Below are 23416 nucleotides of genomic sequence, written 5' to 3'. Positions count from 1 at the left end.
ACTTTACGGTCATTTAATGAAATATCCATTGCAATGAACAAACATTTTTTTCGCAAATAAGAAATTTTATATGTTATAGATTTAAATTTTGTATTCAAAAACTAAGTTTTTAACAATAATTTTGTTTTATTTTGAAAACGGTCACCATTAGGTCGAAACAGGCCAATATGCGCCATACCTCTTTTGAGATGCAATCTCATAAACTTTCACCTTATTGCTATGTTGTTTGCAACCCTGTTAACCTAATCACGGAAACTTCTTGGTAGGTTTGCATGGAAAGCCTACTCCTTATCCCTCCTATCCATGCTTAGCTGCGAACTGTGAGAGGACAGAGAAGCTTTTATACAGGGAATACCCTGTTGGCCATCATCAGGGCAAGGCTTTGTACTGTGTGTCAAATTGGGTGCGAATTTATCATAGAAAGGAATTTGATTTTAAAAGGTGATATTCTTTAAAATGAGTAAACTATGGCGTGTTTGTTTTTGAAAGACATATAGTTTAGCATATGTAAATATAGCAATCAAACGCTGCGCCCTGGACGATAGATAAATAGGATAACGCCCTGCCTATAGATATACAATCATGTACAATTTAACAAGCGTTTAATTGTTAAATACACTGTATATTAAATCGTATTGGCACCAATGGGCTTCCGTAAAATATAAATGCTAACGGGTCAATTATGACCACAGTCTGAATGATATATTGAGTTTGATCATACATGTATTTTAAATAAGATATCAAGTTATCTACATTTCTTATCGTTCTTGTTTATATTAAAGTTATGCCAACTTAAACACAATTTAGTATAATAGTGATATAGAGAAAACACTTTAGTATAATAGTGATTGAGAAAACACTATATAGTATAATAGTGGTTGAAAAAAACCCTATTTAGTATAATAGTGATTGAGAAAACACTATTTAGTATATAATAGCGATTGAGAATGTGTTTTGTGGATAAATATTGTAGGCTATATTTTATTTGCATCTTTTCAAACAACGCCTAACCGACAATTTTATTCAATTAGGGAATGAATTTACTGAAAATTCATCAAAATGTTATCTGTATAAATTCTTGTTAGACTCTTTTACTCTACAGTATTATTTAACAAAATCAATTCCAGATATCTATTCTCGGCTTATATCAAAGTTTCGTTTATCATCTCATCAGTTAAGAATAGAAGAAGGCAGATATCGTAATATCCCAAGGGCACATAGAATTTGTATTTATTGTAACTAAAATTAGGTAGAAGATGAATTTCATTTTATTCTCATTTGTCCTCTGTATGTAATCTTACGTAAAAAATTATCAAAAAATACTATTGGAACCGTCCGTCGTCGTATAAACTTGTACAGTTACTAGCAGTACGCAATAGTAAGGAACTTTGTCATTTAGGTAAATATTTACGATCAAGTTTATTATTACGTTCAACGTTTCAAGCTTAATTTGTAATATGTATTGCTTAATTACCATGTATTTTCTTCCGGTTACCTCCTGCAAATGACATTATCTGGCACATTTTTTTTTACTTCATATGTTATGCCTGTCGTCTTCCAATCTATCAAATTATGAATATGACTTCATACAATTATCTCATACAATTATCACAGCTGTCCGCCATTCTATCAAATTCATTCTTGTCTTGTACAATGTAGGTTATTTTTTCATATTATACTTAACATTTTGTATATGTTTTTGATATCCTTATTGTACATGCACATGGCATTATTCTGTTTTTGCTGTAATACCGATGGGCCGCAAGGCTTAAAGTGAATAAACAATACAATACAGCTGCAACAGAAGCAGAGAATGTACTGACCGGACAGGGACTCTCGCGAACCGACATCTCCGAAATATAGACTGGCTCTTTAATCATTTGACGCGTCGTACTTACTTACTTTAAACATATTTTATTTACACATATTTGCAAATAGGATTTGGCACAAGTTATTACAACTTATGAAGCCATTTCCTTACAATAATTACATAGACAACAGATGATATTACAGACTGATCAACTGCAGTACGAAAGAGATATAGGCCTACATAACATTAGGCACTCACACAAAATAATATAACAAAGTCAATAACATTTTCAAACATGTTAAATATTGTTAAAATCTTGTTAAAATCTTCCGCTGGATATTATAAAATTTTGTACTTTGTTAAATACAACACAATTTAAATCCAAAGACATATTTTCATTTCCAAAAAGTAATAATCTTAAAGATATATTTATATCTAAATCATTTAAATGATTTAAAAGCACAACTCGAGCATTTGTGTAAGATTGACATTCAAAGAAGAAGTGATAGGCATTCTCACAATAATAGCCACAATTTACACAATTTGAGTTTTGGACCAGATTTGAACGGTAAAAGATCATGATTAAGGGAACTGCATTCATGTCTTAATTTAGTGTGAATAATATTAAGTTTTCTATCACCAATTAAGTAATAAGGGGGTACTGAGCATGGTAAGTTAGGGGCTAAAGCTGACTTGAAAGCAGAAAAAGGCATGGATCTAATATCAGAATGTATAGAGTTCCACATCGTCAAAGAGGAAGGTAGAAAAGATTGGTTTGTAATAGACAGTCTGAAATTTGGGATTCTATATTTTTCATTATTTCTTAGACCCTGTCTGTTTTCACCGACTGTAGAGGGAAGTAAATTTGTTTGGAGTTTGATGTCTATCCATTTTGTAAACTAATTGTAATTTCCATCTTTTCCTTCTAACTGAAAGTAATTCTAGACCTGTTTCTGAATACAATGACTCGTTTCTAGCAAATAATGGTAACCCTGTTATTATCCTAGCTGCCTCCCGCTGAACCTTCTCTAACTTTTCTGAATCACTTGAAGTGCACCCATCCCAAACTTCACACGCATATTCTAAAACTGGTAAAATATAAGTTTTATAAATTCGTAAAAGAGCATCACGCTTTAATGTATATTTAAGTTTTCGCAATATATTTACTTTTCCCATAGCCGACTTATAAATTTCATTTATATGATCTACCCATTTAGCATCTGAATTTAATGTAACTCCAAGATGTCTATGCTTACTACTAAAATTTAAAAAATGGCCATCAAAAATCAGTTCCAGATCTTCATCCACGTTATCCGAATTAGAAATAAAAATAACTTCCGTCTTATTTGGATTAAAAGTAACTAGCCAAGTACTTGCCCATCTGTTTAAAGCATCCAGGTCTCTATTTAAAACTGTTTGTATTTCTAGACATGAAGATGAAGAGACTTTCAAAGAGGTGTCGTCAGCTAAAAGACGTGCAGTAGATTGAAGAATTTCTGAGATATCATTGATAAATATTAAGAAAAATAGAGGCCCAAGAATGGAACCTTGAGGGACGCCAGCATGTATCAAACCAAAATCCGAATAACAATTATTAATAAAAACTTTTTGTCGTCTGTTGGTTAAGTAGTTTTCAGTCCATGATAGAAAATTTCCGCATATCCCGTATGACTTTAGTTTTACTAATAAACCTTTATGCCAAACCCTGTCAAACGCTTTAGAAATATCACAGAAAACTAAACAAGAATGGTTTTTTTTCTTCTTGATCAAGGCAAATGTTATGATATAAATCAATTAATTGATATACGGTCGAGTGACCCGGCATAAATCCTGATTGATACTGATAGAAAAGTGAATTTTCAAGAAAATAATTATGTAAATACTTGAAGATAACTCTTTCAAATGTTTTACCAACAGAGGACAAAAATCATATAGGTCTATAATTAGAAGGAGAATGCCTATCACCCTTCTTAAAAAGAGGTAACACTTTAGCAAATTTCCAAGTATCGGGATAAATACCAGTTGATAACGACAAATTAAAAAGCAATTCAAGTGGTCTACATACAGTTTTAGCAGTATACTTCAACATATGGTGGCTAATTTCATCAGAGCCAGAAGCTTTACCAAGTTTTAAATTCATCAAAACATCAGATATGTCATTTTGACTTATTACAGGTAACTCAAAAGAACTCTCTGTTTTAGGTTCTAACAAAGGAACATCGTTATTGTTGTCATCTATGCTAGTGATACTGCAAAAATAGTCGTTCAATGCATTACATTTGGCCTTATCATCGACTAATAAACGTTCCAAAATAGGATCAACTAAAGTAGGGATAGGACGTGATGTCTCAGAATTCCCCATCAATTTTTTGACAAGTCGCCAATAGTTTTTAGGATCAGACGAATGATAAAACTCAATAAGATTTCCAACATTTTCATAAAAAGACTGTCGTGCATACTTTTTCATAGTATTCACTTTATTTCGCTGATTTTTGAATTTAGCTATGTCCCGTGGATGATTGGTACGTTTGGCTATTTTCCGAAATCTATCACGAGCTCTCATATTTTTTCTAAGGTCTGAAGACATCCAGGGCTTATCGTTTGGTCTTACAGTAATTTCCTTATGTGGTATCGATCTACGAGCAAAATCAAGAAAAATTTCAGTAAAACGTTCACTGGCCGAATTGACAGAGTTGCATGTAGCGAAAAGCGTATCCCAATCATATTCTTCAACAAGACGATTACAAAGTACATAGTGGCCTCTTTTATATAACCAAATTTTACGTTTATATGTTAGTTTCTGAAATGACGGAACAGAAATATATACAACACAACCTTGGTGGTCAGTAACTACGTTTTCAGTAGATACTACAGAGGAATAAGTGTATGAAATTGATTCTGATACCAAAATTGGATCGAGTAAACTTGACCTCGTGGGACTTATACGAGTAGGTTCATTTATGACATTTATAAAATTAAACGAATTTATTATATCAGATAAAACATGATTCTGTGACATAGTAAGCATGTCAACATTGAGGTCTCCAAGCAGTATGACATTACTGGATATTTCCACCGCATCACTTATTGAAGCCTGAAGATTTTCCCAGAATTGATTTGTATGAAAGGAAGAACGGTACACAGTCCCAATGAGTATGCTTTTTTCGGGAAGATAAATTTGGAGCCATAATATTTCAGTGTCGGGACGTTCTAGATCAACTATCCTGCTAACTTTCAAAACCTCGTTTACATATACTAAAATCCCCCCTCCCGCAAAATTTCTATCAAGTCTAAAAGGGTGGTGGAAGCCATCCAGTAATAACTCGCTGCTTGGGACTTCAACATCAAGATGAGTTTCAGTAAGACATATTACGTCATATTCACCTGCTTTATTTTCAATATATTCAAGTTTGTTTCTCACACTTCTAATCTTTAAATGAAAACCAGAAAGTTCACCTTCTACAGGCCCTGGATTTGACTCAATATCCATATGCTGTAATAATAGTAATATCAAAATAAGCAAAAAATAGTTATTGCTCATATATGTTTCACGGTAATTATTCAACAAATTTACAAAAAAGACAAATATTTTAAAATGGAAGAAAACAGAACGTAATCGAAAAATCATATATCTGTATGCTTTGGCATAAAAATTTCCGATTGCCACCCTGTGACCCATAAAATCATTACCCATTATCAAAGATCAAATGATTTGGTATGGGTATACATGTATCAGGGTGACCTACGGAAGATATTGCATTAACTAAGTGTACATGAATCCAGCGGAAGAAAAGGAACAAAATATGAAGATACAAACACCAAATATACAAAAGTATACATGTATCTGCATGGTGCATCATGCTATAGGATGTATATATAACTGACCGAGGGGTAACTGTGGTCAGAAACATAACCTTCTGTGATTCTAGATAAATAAGACAACCTGTACATAGATGACAAATTAGAAAATTGATTTAAACGTGACATAGATTACAGACAGCATGTACATTCTACAGTAAGTAAATAATTCTGCATGCATGGTCGCATTTACGTTGGCATATACATTACTCATTTGTAATAACGATAATAATAAATTTGCAATATATGATTGCAAAATAGGCCATTTGATAAATAATTATTTATCTATATACATCATAGAAATGTCGTACCTTTCGGCTACACAAGGGCACTGTCTTGTATTATATATATTATATTTGTTAAGATAGTATACTTATATTGTGCATATTATCTGGGGGCAGTTAAACCCTATTTTTTTAAGAAGCTTAAATTATCCGTTTCATAACATAGCTAATTAAAAAAATAGTTGTTAAGGCCTGAATTATGATAAAGTTGACTGTGCATGAAGTAAAATCCGAATGTCACGATTTATTGAGATATAGGCTATATGCTTCAGGTGTTGTGGGTTAAATTAAAAGTACTATTAATACATGTCAAAAGCAGATAAATTGATAATTTAGTTAAAAAATGTTCAAAGTCAATATTCATCTCTCAGTAATCTCTAGTACCACAAACGTCAGCATCTGGTAAGTATTTATAGAAAAATAATAATAAAAAAATATACTATAGGCCTGAAGTAGGGGCTAATATTTTTCTATGGTAGATAACTAGCCTAACCATGAGCAGTGCTTATACGCCCGATCGAGAGTGTGAGGGAGGTTCATGGAACAGCCATTCTAACCTGAGCAATGTCAACGTTATCGTCTTGGATAACAACTCTCCTCCGTTTGAGGCACCCTAAACTGTTAACGTTTACCACTACAAAACATCAGCAACTGGTTGGAACGGTTTCGGGCGTTGCCACTCGTAAGACTACACTGTTCAAGTTGTAAAGGTTAGTAATGGAATTAGTTATAGTGTGTACTGTATGTAGTAGTGAACTTTAAAACATGCCACTGTGATTAGTTTAAAATCACACATCAAGGCGCGGACTGGTCAGTGAAATCGTGCACATTCCTCGAGTGTGCAGTGCCAGGCTATCGATCACGGTACTGTACATGTGCCATGACCCACATTTCGGAAAAAAAATCATCGGTCATTTCTGACATCTTCGGTCATTGGTCAGGTGTGTTTAGGTATCGTGAACTATCATTCATGGTGGGACGATCGCTAGCTGGTAGGTGGTAGGTCTGTGCAAAATCATGCTGAACTGTCAGTGTCAAGTATTGTACGGAAAATAACAAACAATATTCAGCTCCTGTAGGCTACTGTAGTCCAATAATCAATATATTTCATCACCTGTCAAAATAATCTTAAATGCTGTTTTTTTAAAATAGCAAACTAGGAATGTTCTTTTTGTATGACTGTAATCTAATTGGTAAAGCATTGGTGTACATGGGTTATGTCTGACAGAAGCATATGATTGGGGAGGAGTGGGTTAAATCACAGGCGTCTGAAGTTCTGACAGTAAACCTAGATATAATACCATATAAAAAATTAGAGTATCTACTATAAAAAAAGAACAGGTATGCAACGCCTCCGATGTAAACAATCACTTAAATCTCTGCAAACGGGAAAAATATACGATTTACAATATAATTATTGGTATACACAGATGCCGCTAACATTATTTAACACTCGACAAGCATAAACCATTACTCACTGCGTTTAATAAGTTCTATTTCAGCTAAAAACTTGCTGAGATGGTCTGTCACGTCAACCATGTCGTGAAAATGGCGGACATTGTTATGCAGGTCCGCAGTGAATATCGATGTAATACTTTTTAATTCATGAAAAAATAAGAGTTATCTGCCCTTTATTTTCAATCGTTTTAAAAACAGAGAAACATGTTACACCAGAAGTATTAAAAATGTTTCAACGACACAGAATATAAATATAAATTGAAAGAATCCATGTGCTTCTAGAGTTCTTTTTTTATTGTCAATATCATGAATTAAAAAGTTTTACCTCGATATTCACTGCGGACCTGCATAACAATGTCCGCCATTTTCACGACATGGTTGACGTGACAGACCATCTCAGCAAGTTTTTAGCTGAAATAGAACTTATTAAACGCAGTGAGTAATGGTTTATGCTTGTCGAGTGTTAAATAATGTTAGCGGCATCTGTGTATACCAATAATTATATTGTAAATCTTATATTTCCCCCGTTTGCAGAGATTTAAGTGATTGTTTACATCGGAGGCGTTGCATACCTGTTCTTTTTTTTATAGTAGATAGGCCTACTCTAATTTTTTATATGGTATTATATCTAGGTTTACTGTCAGAACTTCAGACGCCTGTGGTTAAATGTCAGTGTTAAAATTGTATTACAATACGCCTACTGAATTTATTTTCACAGATATTACCTGAACTTTATATCAATTACTGGGGAACACATAGGGCCTATAGAAATATAACAATGAAAGTCAATTATACAGACATTTAATTTTTAGTCCAGTAATTATATAATGTATATGTGTTAACCTGGTGATACTATCTATAGCCCGCATATATCAATACACAAATTTAATTGAAAAAGGTTCATTTTTTGTGAACTTGAAGTAGCCTAGCTTGGTAAGTATATGGTAGTGGTAGGTAAAATGTTGCATCCTATATCACAGACATTTATAAACTTTTTCAATTGATTAATTATAATGAAATACACGTGTACTTTTACCTAAAATATGTCTTTATAGATGTCTTTAATTAAAGGCCTTTTTTTTTTTTATACTAGCTAGGTATTAAAGGTATTTTATCATTAAATTTATTCAGACATGGATCAATGAAATCAACAGTCAACAATTTTGTGAACAAAACATGCACAACATATAACACACAGGCGTACATACATAACCCCCCAAAATATTATTGAGGTAGTACATACTTTTCATGAAATTATTTTTCGTAGGATTTTTCGGTTTAATCATGAGCATCGTTTTCAAATTTTCATGAGCTGGGCGCATTAGGCCTACGGTAATAGTTTACTTACCACATTTCATATAGTGCATGTGTTCTCTCAAAATAAATTTTAGTTGACCCAATCAACTTGAAAGAAAACCTGCATGAGTCCAGGACTCAAAAATATAACAAATCTGTGAGAATCTGACTCTGAAGAATCTCTAAATATGTACATGTTTTGTTGTGCTCATTGACCATACCAGAAGTGCCAGGCAGCCTGTAGCTTTTGTCTGTGACATCACGACGTCGTGTATGTATACGTAGTGGAAGGGAGTTATTAAAGCGTGATTAACATGCTAGAAATTCTAAGGCTGATTAATCTTTTCCTCTGTTGTACATGCCATGTACCATTGAATTTAGACATTTAATTCTATATGCAAATAAAAGCTAAGTAGGTAGAACCTTGTGATCCGAGGCTCATAATTGATCTCTCGATCACTTTGTGTGTTTACAAATTCTCTTCATAGATGTCTCCCAATGTCTGTTATACACACATGTACAAGTGTCTTAGGGTTGAAGTAAAAGCATTTTGTGCCCAAAGGAAATAATAAATTAGATCGATGTACAATATGGGAATTTGGCAGCTAGAGACACCAGATGTTTTGCTTTACTTGAAACTTAGGTATTTCTTATTTTGTAATTTATTTGATTTGATGAAGTTGCTAGTTCAAGATCTAGAACGTTATGGTTCATGTATATGCACAGGTGTATATTTATACCTGTGGTGGTAATTACAGAGCCCTCTTGGGCCTAAACCTGAAACATATCAGCAACCATCAGTAGAAGAAAAGTAGAATGTCTATTTTGAAACCTGGCTTCAGGAGTTGTTGGAATTCTTCTATTTTTTTCATCAGTATTACATGTACTTATACTAGAAAGCTACATGTTTTGAGACTAATGTATTCGATATAATGATACAGTACTGTATATATAGCATGAAGACTCCTTACACATTGTACACTGTATGTACATCATACAGGTACAAAGTGCTTGTCAACATGTATAACTAATTATAACACATATATACATTAACCAAACCTTTTTAACAAAAATGAGACCTTTTCATGTGGATTGTCATTTTCTCTGCAGTCTATTGATAAATTTATGTGTTATCATGAATCATCATGTTTAGTGGGTGGATTGAGTGGTGTCACAGTTACCAGCGGTGTATTGATGTAGTTATGTGACGTGACTAATTTGGGTCCCCTACATTATTTTCTGTTGCTAGTGACATGGGTGTGGTTAGTGATTTATTCCAGTATATTAATAAACTTGCATGCAAAATGTATATTTTACACTGTATATGATAAAGAAAATGGATTTCACAATGCTTTTTCTCTTTTTTTTTTGTTTTACATTATATACCATACCTGTTACAAATTCACTATAAAAAATTAACATGAAATACTGGCCTTGGGCATACATTTTGTGTTTTTATGTACACCAATGTTTAGTAGGGGAATATGTCTTGGTTAAACATTGATATCTAGATCTGGTTAATAGCGAGTATATATATGTAATGATTATAACCATGACCAGTGAAGCATTGAATTGTCATGGTCATGCATATGGATGCACCTACAAGTATTTAATTTGTAAAAGCAGGAAATGATCACATTGATAAGATCTATAGAATATATACTGCTTCATTATAAAGAATGCCATTTTTAACCAGTCCCTCCCTAATTAATGTATAGGTAAAGTATGAAAATGTATTAACTTATTTTTAAATTATTGGTAATCAGTACTAGTTCTAGTTTACATATAGGACAAAAAATGCTCTGGCTCAGTATATGATACTGGTACACATATTGCTGTGGTATATATACTGTATAATGACTATAATCCTATATTTAACCCAATAAGGCTTGTTATATACTTGTTGTAGGATTTTAAAAGTAAAGACCTTCTAAAGCTTGTACACATGTACCTAAATTTATAAGCAGACCATTATATATGCTATATATACTGTAGATGAAACCTATTTACACATATACACTGTAAGCTTAAGGTACAGTATAGATTTTTGTTTGTCTACTTGATGTGTTTGTCTGAGCGGACAGTTAGATTATATATAAATACGCTTATATTGATATCACTGCTAGTAACTAGAAAACAATTCCTCACTCTTAGGAACGGTACAATATGTGATGTGTTGCACATAATGTAGGTGATGGTGGGTTGTGTGTATAAATATTACCAGTGTCGGGAAGTTGTGATATTGTCTTGCTAGTTATAACTTATAAGTGTAAGCATCCTCTTGAGTGAAACCTAACTGGGTGTTAAAATGTTTTATCGGAAACTACTTAATTCAATTGAGGAAATTTCACATAAAAAATCACCGGCATTGACAAATGTGTACTACAATGTCTCCATATACAGTCGCGTATGGCAAGCTTTTGGATTTTTACCTATATTATTCAGATATCTATTTGAAGTAGAGATCTCTTTTGATTGACAGAATATATCTATTTGGTATTTAAATTTAGAGATATATCTAAAAAAAACCAGATGGCTTGTCATTATATAATTAATCAAGTACACCCATGTACAAACTACACTGTAAATTAGAAGTTTATAATATAAAAAAATTGATCAAGTACGTAAACAGTATACTGTAGCTAAAGACTGTTTTTGATAGTATACTCCTTGTATTGTAGATCGATGCACAATGTCTATTGTTGGAAAAAAGTATCAATAAACTGACTGTTACTGGACTGTGACCTACAAGTACAGTATCTATTTTTAAACAGGCCACACTTGGGTTCAATAATTTACTATCTCTATTTATATCTATTTTATATATATTGTTTGTTCATCATGTAATTATTCTCACGAAGTATATATTTGCATTTGAAAAATCCTATATACTTATATTAGTTATACCTATTGTTTGGTAACTACTATCTATCTACTCTTACAAACTGTATTATTTACTTTTTATTAATGACTTAAGGTACTTGTCTCCAGTTATGTTGATTGTTTTGTCCACCCCCCTGAATACTCTGATTGTGTTTTTGTTGTTAAAATCAATGTTTTCGGATGCTTTTCACCAGTTACGCCTACTGTTTTGTTCATCCTCTATAACAATTAGTTACGTATTGTATATATGTGTATGTTGATGCTTCTATGTTATACTTATGAGCCGTAAGGCTTCAAGTTGAATAAACTAAACTAAACTAAACAATAGAATATACCTGTGGTTTATTTATTATAACAATTTGCATTTTTCACCAAACAAGTTTAATTGTCAAAACGACAATATTACACAATGGAAAAAGAAATTCTTGACTCAGCTGTTGGATTAAAGATGTCTAGATTGCAGTGTATGGACATATATAATTCTTTAAGTCAGTGTGTGGGACAACCAGGGATATTAAAGCTTAAAAATCAATATTTACATTTTATGAAAGTAAAAATGAAGCTGGTACACACTGGTACATGCACACAGTATTTTAATTTATCCTTTAATTTGATATGCTTTTAACTTATGTTAGATTTAATTTAATTTAGCTATATATATAATTATATGGACATGTAATATTGTGAAATAATTTGGCTATGTAGACATGCATTTTCAGTATTGCAGTACATGTAAAATGTAAATGAGTAAATTGTGATCTATAATTATAAGATTAAAGTTGTTTTTACAATTTATAAGAGCTTGAGTAGCTAGGTTAAGATGATAGATAATTTAAGAAGTGTCATTTGTATAGATTATACATTGATGTGGGAACTTTACTAATTACAACATTCCACAGTAAGATTTTTTCTGGAAACACACATTAATTTTTTTTTTACAAATACCTGTATGATGAATGTCCATCTAGCTGGTAGGTTATAATATAATTAGGAGTAATTAAAACATTAAAACATGTGTGAGGAGAAAACTAGAGATTTATTGAGGAGTGCTATTATATATGTCTCAATTTTAATTTAAATGTATATTGCAGATCTAGACTTGTAAAGGAGCAACTATGTCTGCCTATCCAACTTCATCTCCTGGCGGTGATGCCCCACCTATAGAGAAACAGCCTATTCCAGGGGGTATGTAAATCTGTTGTCAGCAAAAAGAGTTTTTATACCCCGAATCAGAGTTGGTTGTCAATGACAAGTTGTTTGTCCAACAATATATGTGCTGTATATATGTTAAATAACTGCAGGGATTTATCTAGAATTTATGGGAAACTACCCTTTTTGGACGAAAGTTTCAGTTTGTTTGCATTAAAAACACAATTTTCAAGTAGAAACAGCAAATGGTAAATTAGGAAGGCAAATCTGGAGTATTTGGGAATATTATTGCCATAAAAATGAGGGAAAATACAATATTTCAGTGAATTTAACAGAAGTCTGAGGGGAAAATGGTTGTCGTTCATTACACATATGCCCCCACAATGCAACGCGCCTAGAAAACAATCATGGCGATCGCAACTTGCCTCAGCGAGTGTTTAAGTACACAGAACACAGGTTTGGATCGATGCTATAATAAATAAACAAATCTCATCAAAAGATGAGGCATATAGATATTTTATTCAGTAATTCTTCTGCACATTGCTACTGATATGGTCTAAATAATAACAATGTCAATATCGATGCATTGTACGTAACCTGTAATGACGAAGTGTGAACCAATGATAAGAATAATGTAAGTTAAAACACATTTCATAAAACTTTTATTACGGGAAAATCACAAAAATACCCTAAAATCAATTAAAAATTTTCGATTTTTTGGAATTTTTATATGCATATAAGCGGGAGTCAGTGTTTTAGTCGATGCAAATACACGGGATTGAAATACAAAGATAAAGAAGAAAAAAATCGGGACCTGAGAATTTTATGCAAATAAGCGGGATATTCAAATAACCGATATGCAAATAAGTGGGCTCCTCTGTACACGTAGACACTGGAAAGTATTTTTCTGACTCTTCAAATTGATATTTAACTGTTGGGATTGATGGAAATGTCTATTTGACATGCTAAAGCTTTGACCTATCAGATTTTGAGTTTCTCATATTGCTAAAAATAATGGGTCAACGGGATGCCATGATATATATGCTATGATTGTCTTGTTCATGTGTGCACATTATATACGTACATGTACTTTTTTTAATTTGAAATGTCTATATGGAAAATAATTTGAAAAGTTTTGCTGTTTCCTCAATGAATGTGATAAATAGAATCATTCACTTGTGTTCATTTAAAATTGAATAAAATTAAACATTGGAGGAGGATGTCATATTACCATTACAGTAAACACATTAAGTTAATTATAATCATGATTGCTTGGACACTTCAATAAGATAACTTTTTTATGTCAGAAGAAATGAATCTAACAAAATATTTATCATTGACCTAATATTGTATGATTATGTATTTCATATGCATATTCTTAAATTCATTGTTGTATTCCAATTTATAGCTCCAGCCCCAACACCTATGGCCCCAGGGGCAGCTCCTGTAGGCCCCGGGGGATGGGCAGCTGGCCCCCAGCAGCCACCAGCCAACTGCCCCCCTGGACTGCAGTATTTGTCGCAAGTAGATCAACTGCTCGTCAAACAAAAGGTGGAGGGTTTCGAAGGTAAGCTAAATCTACATCTAATTAATCAGTACAAAATCGCTTTATAAAATAGGCCAACAAAAATTAAAAAAAAAAAAAAAATTATTTAAATACATGCAAATAGATTTTGAGTTTGATAGACTAACATGTCAGAATATTGAAATTATATATTTATCAAAATTAGATTAGACTTATGATTTTGGAAGCTAGCTTACTTCTTACTTTTGGTCTCAAACCGGGGGGAGATGATATAAATAAGTATTAGTACTGAAGTTCTGGTCAAATGTTTGTTTGAATAAACAAAATAGAAAATTCTAAGTATTTTGGACTGTGCACTGTAAATCATAACAATTATAATTGGTAACAATTGTGTAACTTGCTTTAGTTTTAATTCATAATGTAGCTGACAGATAACTTGTGAATTTATTTAATTTTACTTGACAGCTGTGACGGGAATTGAGACCAACAACAAGTATGAGGTGTTGAACTCACTTGGACAGATTGTTTATAGGGCTCATGAAGGTAATACTCTAGATGTATTTGTATGATAATATTAAATTATCATGGACATGTCTTTATGGGGCTCATAAAGGTAATGTACTAGTTGTATGATAATATTAAATTATCATGGACAGGTCTTTATGGGGCTCATAAAGGTAATGTACTAGTTGTATGATAATATTAAATTATCATGGACAGGTCTTTATGGGGCTCATAAAGGTAATGTACTAGTTGTATGATAATATTGAATTATCATGGACAGGTAGTGGTGTTCCGATTAATCGAGTTCGTCGAGTATCACTTGTTTGAGACGTTTGATCAATTAATCGAGTAAGAAAACTGTAATCGAGTTTCGTCGGAAGTGCCCTACATCAGGTTTTATGAAAATATATTAGCCGGATTTCAGATAAACATACGCAAATTCAGCTTGACAATGTCTACAACACAGTCGCTTGCGGGAAATGGTTATGCTTGTATCATACAAAATCAAGCGTCACATTAACTGGTACAGTGTAGTAATACTAGGGGGAATGCAAATGTACCGATGACTAAGATTTCGTTTGTGAGAACATAAGCGACTAGCTATGGAAGCAACATTAACGTATACGATCTTTCTTCCCGGTAAACGCACAGGGTCTGTTTTATGGAAACACTTTGGTTTTTAATGAAAACAAGAAGCAGAAGGTCTGTTAAGTACTGATACTTTAAATATGACGAAAACTATTTGTAAAATGTGCAGAAAGTCGTATTCCTTCAATGGTAAGTCACAGTTCTACTTTCGTTTTCAAAGTATATTAGACTTTCAATAACGGATGGATTAAATTAGCTAAATACTCCAATAAACAATCCTTTTGTTGTTGTTTTTATGTGTTGAATAAAATTATTAAAAAAAACTATTTTGGTTCATTTTTATCTGTGTAATAAACAAATAAACACACAGGAAGATAGTATACATGTAGGTATAAAGATAGTATACATGTAGGTATAACAGTTTATTAGTTACTGAAATTGTTGTCGAAAGCATTTCACAAAATATTGAGACATGAATACAAAAAATATATTTGGAAATTAATCGATTTTAATCGATCATCGATTGGTTACACACAAGTGATGATCGATCACAAAAATTCAACCGATTCCCAACACTATGGACAGATAGGCTCACTAAGGTAATATATACTAGTTGTATGTTACCTGTACATGTAATGATAAATTCTCTTTGACAGGTCGTTTATAGAGTTCACGAAGGTATTAGTCTAGTTGTACAGTATAATAATATTGAATTCTCAAGGACAGGTCTTATGTGGCTTACAACGGTAATACTGTAGTTGTATGATAATGTGAAAACCTAAGATAAGTTGTTAATTAGGCTTACAAAGGTAATACTGTCGTTGTATGATAATGTGAAAACCTAAGATAAGTTGTTAATTAGGCTTACAAAGGTAATACTGTCGTTGTATGATAATGTGAAAACCTAAGATAGGTTGTTTATTATAGGCTTACAAAGGTAATACTGTCGTTGTATGATAATGTTAAAACCTAAGATAGGTTGTTTATTATAGGCTTACAAAGGTAATCCCATGGACAGGTTTATTTAGGGCTCACAAAGATAATACTTTTTGTTTTATGATAAGGATAGATTCTCCTAAACAGGCTTGTTTTGAGGGCTTAATAGAAAGGTACGCTCTAGTACATAATCTTTATGAAATATACATCAAATTTTTTTTCAATGTTAAGATTTTACACACTACTTCTGAAATTGAATGTTCAATTAATTATATTCATTTTTGTCCTCTATATCCATCAATCAGAAATGTCTGAATTATGATCATATATGTATGATTTTCACAAAATTTTGTATAACTGAAAGTATGGGTCAGTGAAATTAATCTTCATCTGATGGGTTATGAAAATGGCAAATGTTTAAGTTTTACTTAAAGTTTAGGTACATGTATGTACGATGTCGTGTATATCTTTTCCATAGATACTTGCTGCTGTACTCGCAACTGTTGTGGGGCGAAACGACCATTTGACATAAAGATCACAGACAATACTCACAAAGAAGTCATGCACCTGTCCCGAGGACTCCGGTGTTCTTCCTGTTGGTTTCCCTGCTGTCTGCAGGTAAAAAATCAACTTTTTCCTTCAGGAAAATATTTTCGGCAATTCAGTAATGTCGACAGAAATGTCCCAGCGTCCAGAAGATATATATTACTGTGTCCAGAAAGTCCATTCTCTGATTTGGAAAGCTAGCTCATGAGTCTGTTTATTTCATGAAATTCTTTTGTGATATAAAAAGTCCAATGTTTATTTCATGAAATTCTTTTGTGATATAAAAAGTCCAAATGTAATCTTTATTGTCATACACTAGGCCATGCCTGTGGTACTTATATGCCTTTAACTGTTAATTTGTTTTGAATTATTAGATTTTAGGAGTCTCATGACAGGTAACAGAAAAATACATTGTGATGTTGTGTTACAGAAAGTTACTGTTGAAGCCCCACCGGGAAAAGTGATTGGGTATGTGGCCCAGTCATGGAGCTGCTGCAAGCCACGATTTCGCATCGAGAATGCTGCAGAAGAAACAGTGTTGAGGATTGTGGGTCCATGTTGTACATGGAACATGTGTGGAGATATTGAGTTTGATGTAAGTTCTGTTCCACTAGCTCTGATCTACCGGGTCAAACCAGTTGAACCAAAGTAAAATTAAAAAAAGGCAAGCAGTATCACAGATCTAGATAAAGGCTTACCTCATAGAATTGTCACCGCAAGCAGATTGAAATATCCAGTCGTTCCCGTTAAAAACAAACTGACTAAAATGTTGTTAGTTTCTTCTTTAAGTAGGGTTTAATGTATGTAGTTGCAGAGATATTCATCAATCAAATATTATATTAAATGTTGTATGTCATTATTTAATAAAGCATACATAATATTTGTTTTATTGTCATTCTTCTTAACAAATCTCTAAAACTACATTTGCTTACTGGTAAAAACCAGAACCAAGTTCTAGATAAACTAGTCAGGTGGACTGTATTTGAAGTTAATAAAATGGCATTTACTGTTGTGTAAAATGTGTGAAAAAGTAAAGAGTTGGAATGTGAAGAATTTACCATAGTGTAGTAAGCGTGCAGAGAAATTAATGTTTTTCATGCATGGTACTCTTGCTATGGGTGAGGGACTTCGAGGCGATTAAGTCATTGTTTCTTTCAAGAAAGATTTCAAATGGCAAGTACTAGTAAGAGACAAACTGTATGATCTATAAATCTTTAACTGCCTATGATATATAAATAAAATTGTTAATTAACAAAGTATGAAATCAAACAGTTCCTAAAAAATCCTACATTTTTTTGTGTAACAGGTTTACGCAGCAGATGAGGAGACCTTTGTTGGTCGTGTGACAAAACAGTGGTCAGGACTCGCAAAGGAAGTGTTTACAGATGCCGACAACTTTGGAATCTCTTTCCCACTCGACCTGGACGTTAATGTAAAAGCTGTCCTTATGGGAGCAGTGTTTCTTATCGTAAGTCTCTATTACACTGAGGGAAAATCACTTTTTATTGGTGATTTTGTAGCATATGTATATCTTAAAAGTTTTTGTCCACATGTTCAAGGGATTACAACTGTTGTAGGTTAAAGGCTTCTTTTATTAAATTTGGTTGCCAATCATTCAACATTAAAGAACCAAAGGTCACACTTGACCACATGTGGAATAATTTGCGTACAAGATACCTTGCTCAACAAAACCCTTCAATTTATTAAGCTCAGTTTCATAAATGTATCATAAATTGTATGTGTTTTAGTATTTGGATGATATAAGTAATTATTCTGTATCAATGTTAAATTCACGTTTAGGAACGACACATGGCTGTGTATTCTCCTATGTGTCAAAAATCTGTTTGATCTTTAACAAGATTGTATATTCTGAAATGTTTATTCTCTCTCTTTTCAGGATTTCATGTTCTTTGAAAATAACACAAAGAAAGATGATGTAAGTACATAGTAATCAAATTCTGATTAGTGATTTATAAAAGGTATTCAGACAATAGCTTTTGATTAGGTTTGATACGATGAGATGTGTTTAGAGTTGAGGTTAGATGGTAACTTGTTGTTGAGTTGTGACAACAACTGAATTTGTTATTAGATTTGAGGCGATAACATTAATTACAATCAAAATCGCTTAGAATTAAGCCCATAAATTGTGCTTTGAGTTGAGACCAAAACTTATGACAAGAATTGAGACATTAACTTTTAACTAGAGTTTACACAATAGTGTAATATCATAGTTTTGTTATGACAATGACTCATTATAGTTAAGGTTGAGTTGTGATGATTATTTGCCAATGGAGCTGAATTATAAGCATATAATTAAGGGTGTGACAAAGCATTACTCTGTCGATAGGGCCATATACATACACTCTACAATCTTTTGTCTGTTTCTGATAACAACCTCAATGATTTTGATTATTTTTTTCAGAAGGGAAAGAAGACATTATCTGGAAGTGCCTAATCCTATAAAAGTCAATGTCATTGCTCACATCATTCGAGGTCAAAGGTCACCTTACTGCATCACATGATCTAGTGAAGATAGAAACAAATTGTAGCACCTCACACTGGTGATTTAAAATTTCTTACTGATTTATTTCTTTATTTCATTTCCGCTGTTCTTGAAATGATTTCCTGATCATTATATCACGAGGTTGTTCCAAAGTGACTTTATGAGATGAATCTGTCCACACTCAGTGACAAAAGACAGTGTACATGGACAATGAATAGTATATACACAGACAGGTGGTTTTATAATTTATTTACTTCTTTACATAACAACTACATTGATTATGTTACATTATACACAGATGTGTAACGATTCACCAGCGTATCAATTAGTTCTATTGTATGGGATAGTACCTTGGTATGTATTGTATCTTGTCTACATCTATATAATGTATATCTCTAGTTAAAACTCCCCCAGAGTAAAAGCTAGTACATTAGTATATATCATGTGATATCAGTAGGCTGTCCTACATAGTATATATATACATCTTTCATCATTGCTTGCTGCTTTTGTTTACTTAAACTATGTTTAGACCAATTACTTCTCTGCTACAAAACTCTGCTGGTTATAGAGGTATGAGATGGTTCATTGTTATAAGGTTTTTGTTGTTGAACCATTTTATATATTTTTATCCCAAATGAATATTTTAGTTGATCCTTTTACAACTTATATGTGTCTTCTACATTTTATGTTCTGTTGGTATGTGTATTCAACATTTACTTTTTATATTAAATTTTACCAAAAAGTTTATTTGATATTAATTTGATCTTGTAAAATGTCTTTCCTTGTTGGAAATTTTCAGAAAAATTACTAAAAAATTACTTAATTTCATGAAATGTGTGTAGAAATAATAATAAGTATTCAATTTAATGAAAAGTAACTTAAGATTGTACAATGTACCTGTGGTGGAGATATACAGTTACTTTTTGCTATTGGAATAATAATTTATGGTTCTCGGGATGGCGCCGTGGTTGTGGCCTTTGGCAAGACACATAACCCTTATTGGTCTGGATGGCATATGAAAGGACTCCTGTATGTTCATTGAACTACTACAAGGAGACCCTGACTCAAAATGACAGTGGCTGTTCACAGGGCATTAACCCAACAAACAAGAAACGCCATGCTTCTTTGAAGCTGATAAAACAAGCATTCTTTAAAGCAGCATGCTTTTTAGAATTTTTAAATATAGTTCTACTTTCATTTTTACTTAAAATTTTTATATAGATTTTGTTTTTGTTAATGATTCCTCTGAGGTTTTTAATTGTGATATTAAAAAAACCCACCTCATCCGTTGAATCATATACTTATTTCATTTTACTAAACTTACTGATGTGTGAGTTTAAACATTCATCTGACAAGTCTTAGTTACTTTCTGTGTTTCTGAATGTATTTTTATTGATCTTTGTAAACTAATGATTAAAAGTGTTGTTTTTTGTTTAAGTACTGAGCCAGTATTAAGTCAATAGGACAATTGAAGCAATCATTAGATATACTGTAGTAGCATTGTTTTGTGACTTATTCTTACAAAGTACTGCTATACATGTATACATATTTGTACTGTAAGTGTAAGAGTAGCTGACCAACATTTTTGGAGGAAAGATCTTCACTATACATGTACGGTTAAAATAAAGGGAGATCACTGTAAAATTAACACAGGGTATTAGATATAGAAAGTTTGTAGTGTAGAGAAGGTAGATATGAAGTTGTAGCACTGATATTTTATAAAGTGAAGCATTATAATCTTTAATTTGAAGACTACAATTTATGTATCAGTTTCACCACCATTGAGCATTTGTATTCTTCATGTAGATGCTTCAATATTTATATTTTTTCTTAAATGTTTTGGTAAGAAGTGATATATGATTTCTTTCATAAGTCCAAGGGTGTAGGGAAGTTATTGATTTATTGTAATCATCAGAATTCCTTCATATATATGTAGGCTGTTTTGGCTGCCAATCCAATGTTGTAATGAGAAAGCTGCTTAATATCTAGTAAGTAGACAGAGTCATTGTTGTAAGTGAAAAGTTGCCTCAGTTTTTCTACCTCCACCACAGAGTTTTATAAATTACTACCGTCTTTAGAGGACACAACTTCTCAAATACTATCCATATTACCAAATTATATCAGCTTGAAAATTTTGTACTGAAATCTTTAAAAAAAATGAAGCTGCACTATTTGGTCCTTGCAATGGTATGGAAATCATCATGTTAGAAGGGAAGTAACTCTAATAGTTAGTAAACATTTTCCTTATTTATGTCAGGAATTGTTCAATTTCTTTCCTTATTGAAAACATAAATAGTATTCAGAGATATTTGTGCCTTATAACTATGTTTTGTAAACTTTGCATTGCCAGCCTTTATTTTCAGATATTATACAAAATTATTTCATCATCTGTCTTACATGTTATATATATCAGCTATGAACTCATCAAAATGATCTGAACGTTGGAAATTTGACTATTTATTGGCAAAATATACTTAAGATATTCGACAGCTTTTCTATGCTTTTAGCCGAATTTATGGTATCAAATTGTATAAATTTCATCTATTTTAGAACAAATATGAAAAAAGTTATATCACCATCGTTGAATCATTCATGTCAGCCAAGATGGAAGGCAAGTGTATTACAATGTACCACTAGTCACCCACCCCACCACCCTGGAACAATGCATTGTGTGACAAATTTCTTTCTATGAATTTTAATTTGTATCATAAATCACTTTGTAATGATTTACAATATAACGTAAATTTTAAAATTTCTACAAAAGATATAGACTTAAGCTTTTAATTGATGATGTGACTTTAAAAGAATAAATTGCAGAAAAGATACAAATTAAAAATTTCCTTCACAGACTTCTTGAAATGTTCAGTCTATGTCAAAGGAAGTCTACTTGTGTCCAGTGACAATAGCACCTGTACACATCTGTGTGTAAACATTCTCTTATCTCTGCTTCTGTAGTTATCTGTAGTTCCTTGGTGTGGGAGTCCTTACATCCTTCTCTTCTGGGTCAAGTTTTAATAACTTCTGCTAAAATTTATGTATAACTAATGGTTGTAATTTGTATAATTTACATTATGAATTATATTGCATATTTATTATTTAAACTTTATAACTTTTGTATTTGAATTGATAATGTACATTCTTATGCATTGGTTTGTTTGGTAAAGAGCAGTTGTATGATTAATTCTACATTGTAATGTTGAGAATTTTGTATTTTCTTACTAGGAGATGAATCAGAATTACAAGAATTTTAAATTACAGTGTGAGATAACTTGGTAATATTTTTCTTTTATCAGAAAATTTTAATAGCACAAATCTTTTAAATTTATATTTATTATGTTAAAAATTATAATTGAGAATTCCTTGTTAATGAATCAGTTACAATAATAACTCCTGCTGTATAAAGTTTCTGTTACAATGTATTTGTGTTTTCTGCTGTGATGGGTCTTTTTTTAATAAATGAAGAACATTTTTTTTTGAAAGTCACTGGCAGCATTCTGTACTACAATTAATGCTGTTCTAAGAACTTTCTTTCCCCTATGTATTTGATATTTACTGTTTTTAAAGTTGCAGTCCTGATATTAAGTACATGTTATACATATATACATCTTTCCCATTGTCTAAATATAGGTACCAATGAAAAACAGTTTTTGTAGAGTAGGTTCATGTTTATAGATGAAAATATTATTGTATACATGTCAGTCTTTTATATTTTGTCTTCATACATATACACTATGTAAAACATGTACAGTATATACATGTACCTTTCTGTCATTAAAACGTTCATCAAGCCCTGCATTTTGTCTTCATTCTTACTTAGACGGCCACTGATAATCTTTGTTCTTTTCTAATCTTTTTTTTCTCATAAAAAACCCAAACAATCAACACAAACACAAATCACAAACTGTCGCGTCATCAGGGCTGGGGATAACTTTTTAGGTCGCCTAAGACAAAGTCTCAAGTGACCTATTCTTATCGCCTTTTGTCCGTCGTCGTCCGTCGTCCGTCGTGCGGTGTGAGTCGTCCGTCGTCCGTCGTCCGTCCGTAAACAATTTACGTTTTCAACTTCTTCTCCAAAA

The 23416-nt window shown here is 32.3% G+C and overlaps 1 protein-coding gene across 2 annotated transcripts; it reads left to right on the top strand.

Moving 5' to 3' along the window:
- The first annotated feature begins 6528 nt into the window (after nucleotides 1-6528).
- On the top strand, nucleotides 6529-23133 carry LOC117341977 (phospholipid scramblase 1-like). 2 transcript variants are annotated; one of them, XM_033903885.1, is made up of 9 exons: nucleotides 6529-6662; nucleotides 12681-12774; nucleotides 14147-14305; nucleotides 14729-14806; nucleotides 16770-16909; nucleotides 17268-17432; nucleotides 18144-18305; nucleotides 18735-18773; nucleotides 19260-23133. In XM_033903885.1, the coding sequence occupies exons 2-9, from the start codon at nucleotides 12705-12707 to the stop codon at nucleotides 19290-19292; spliced, it is 846 nt and encodes a 281-aa protein (XP_033759776.1). In that variant the 5' UTR covers nucleotides 6529-6662; nucleotides 12681-12704; the 3' UTR covers nucleotides 19293-23133. The 2 variants fall into 2 exon arrangements, with proteins under 2 accessions (XP_033759776.1, XP_033759777.1); XM_033903886.1 differs by lacking the exon at nucleotides 6529-6662 and adding an exon at nucleotides 6730-6816.
- The last annotated feature ends 283 nt before the right edge of the window (nucleotides 23134-23416 follow it).

Source organism: Pecten maximus, chromosome 14, assembly GCF_902652985.1.
Source record: "Pecten maximus chromosome 14, xPecMax1.1, whole genome shotgun sequence".
Taxonomy (NCBI): Eukaryota; Metazoa; Mollusca; class Bivalvia; order Pectinida; family Pectinidae; genus Pecten; species Pecten maximus.
Note: the sequence above shows the minus strand (reverse complement) of the source record. Positions and strands in the feature narration are given on the sequence as shown.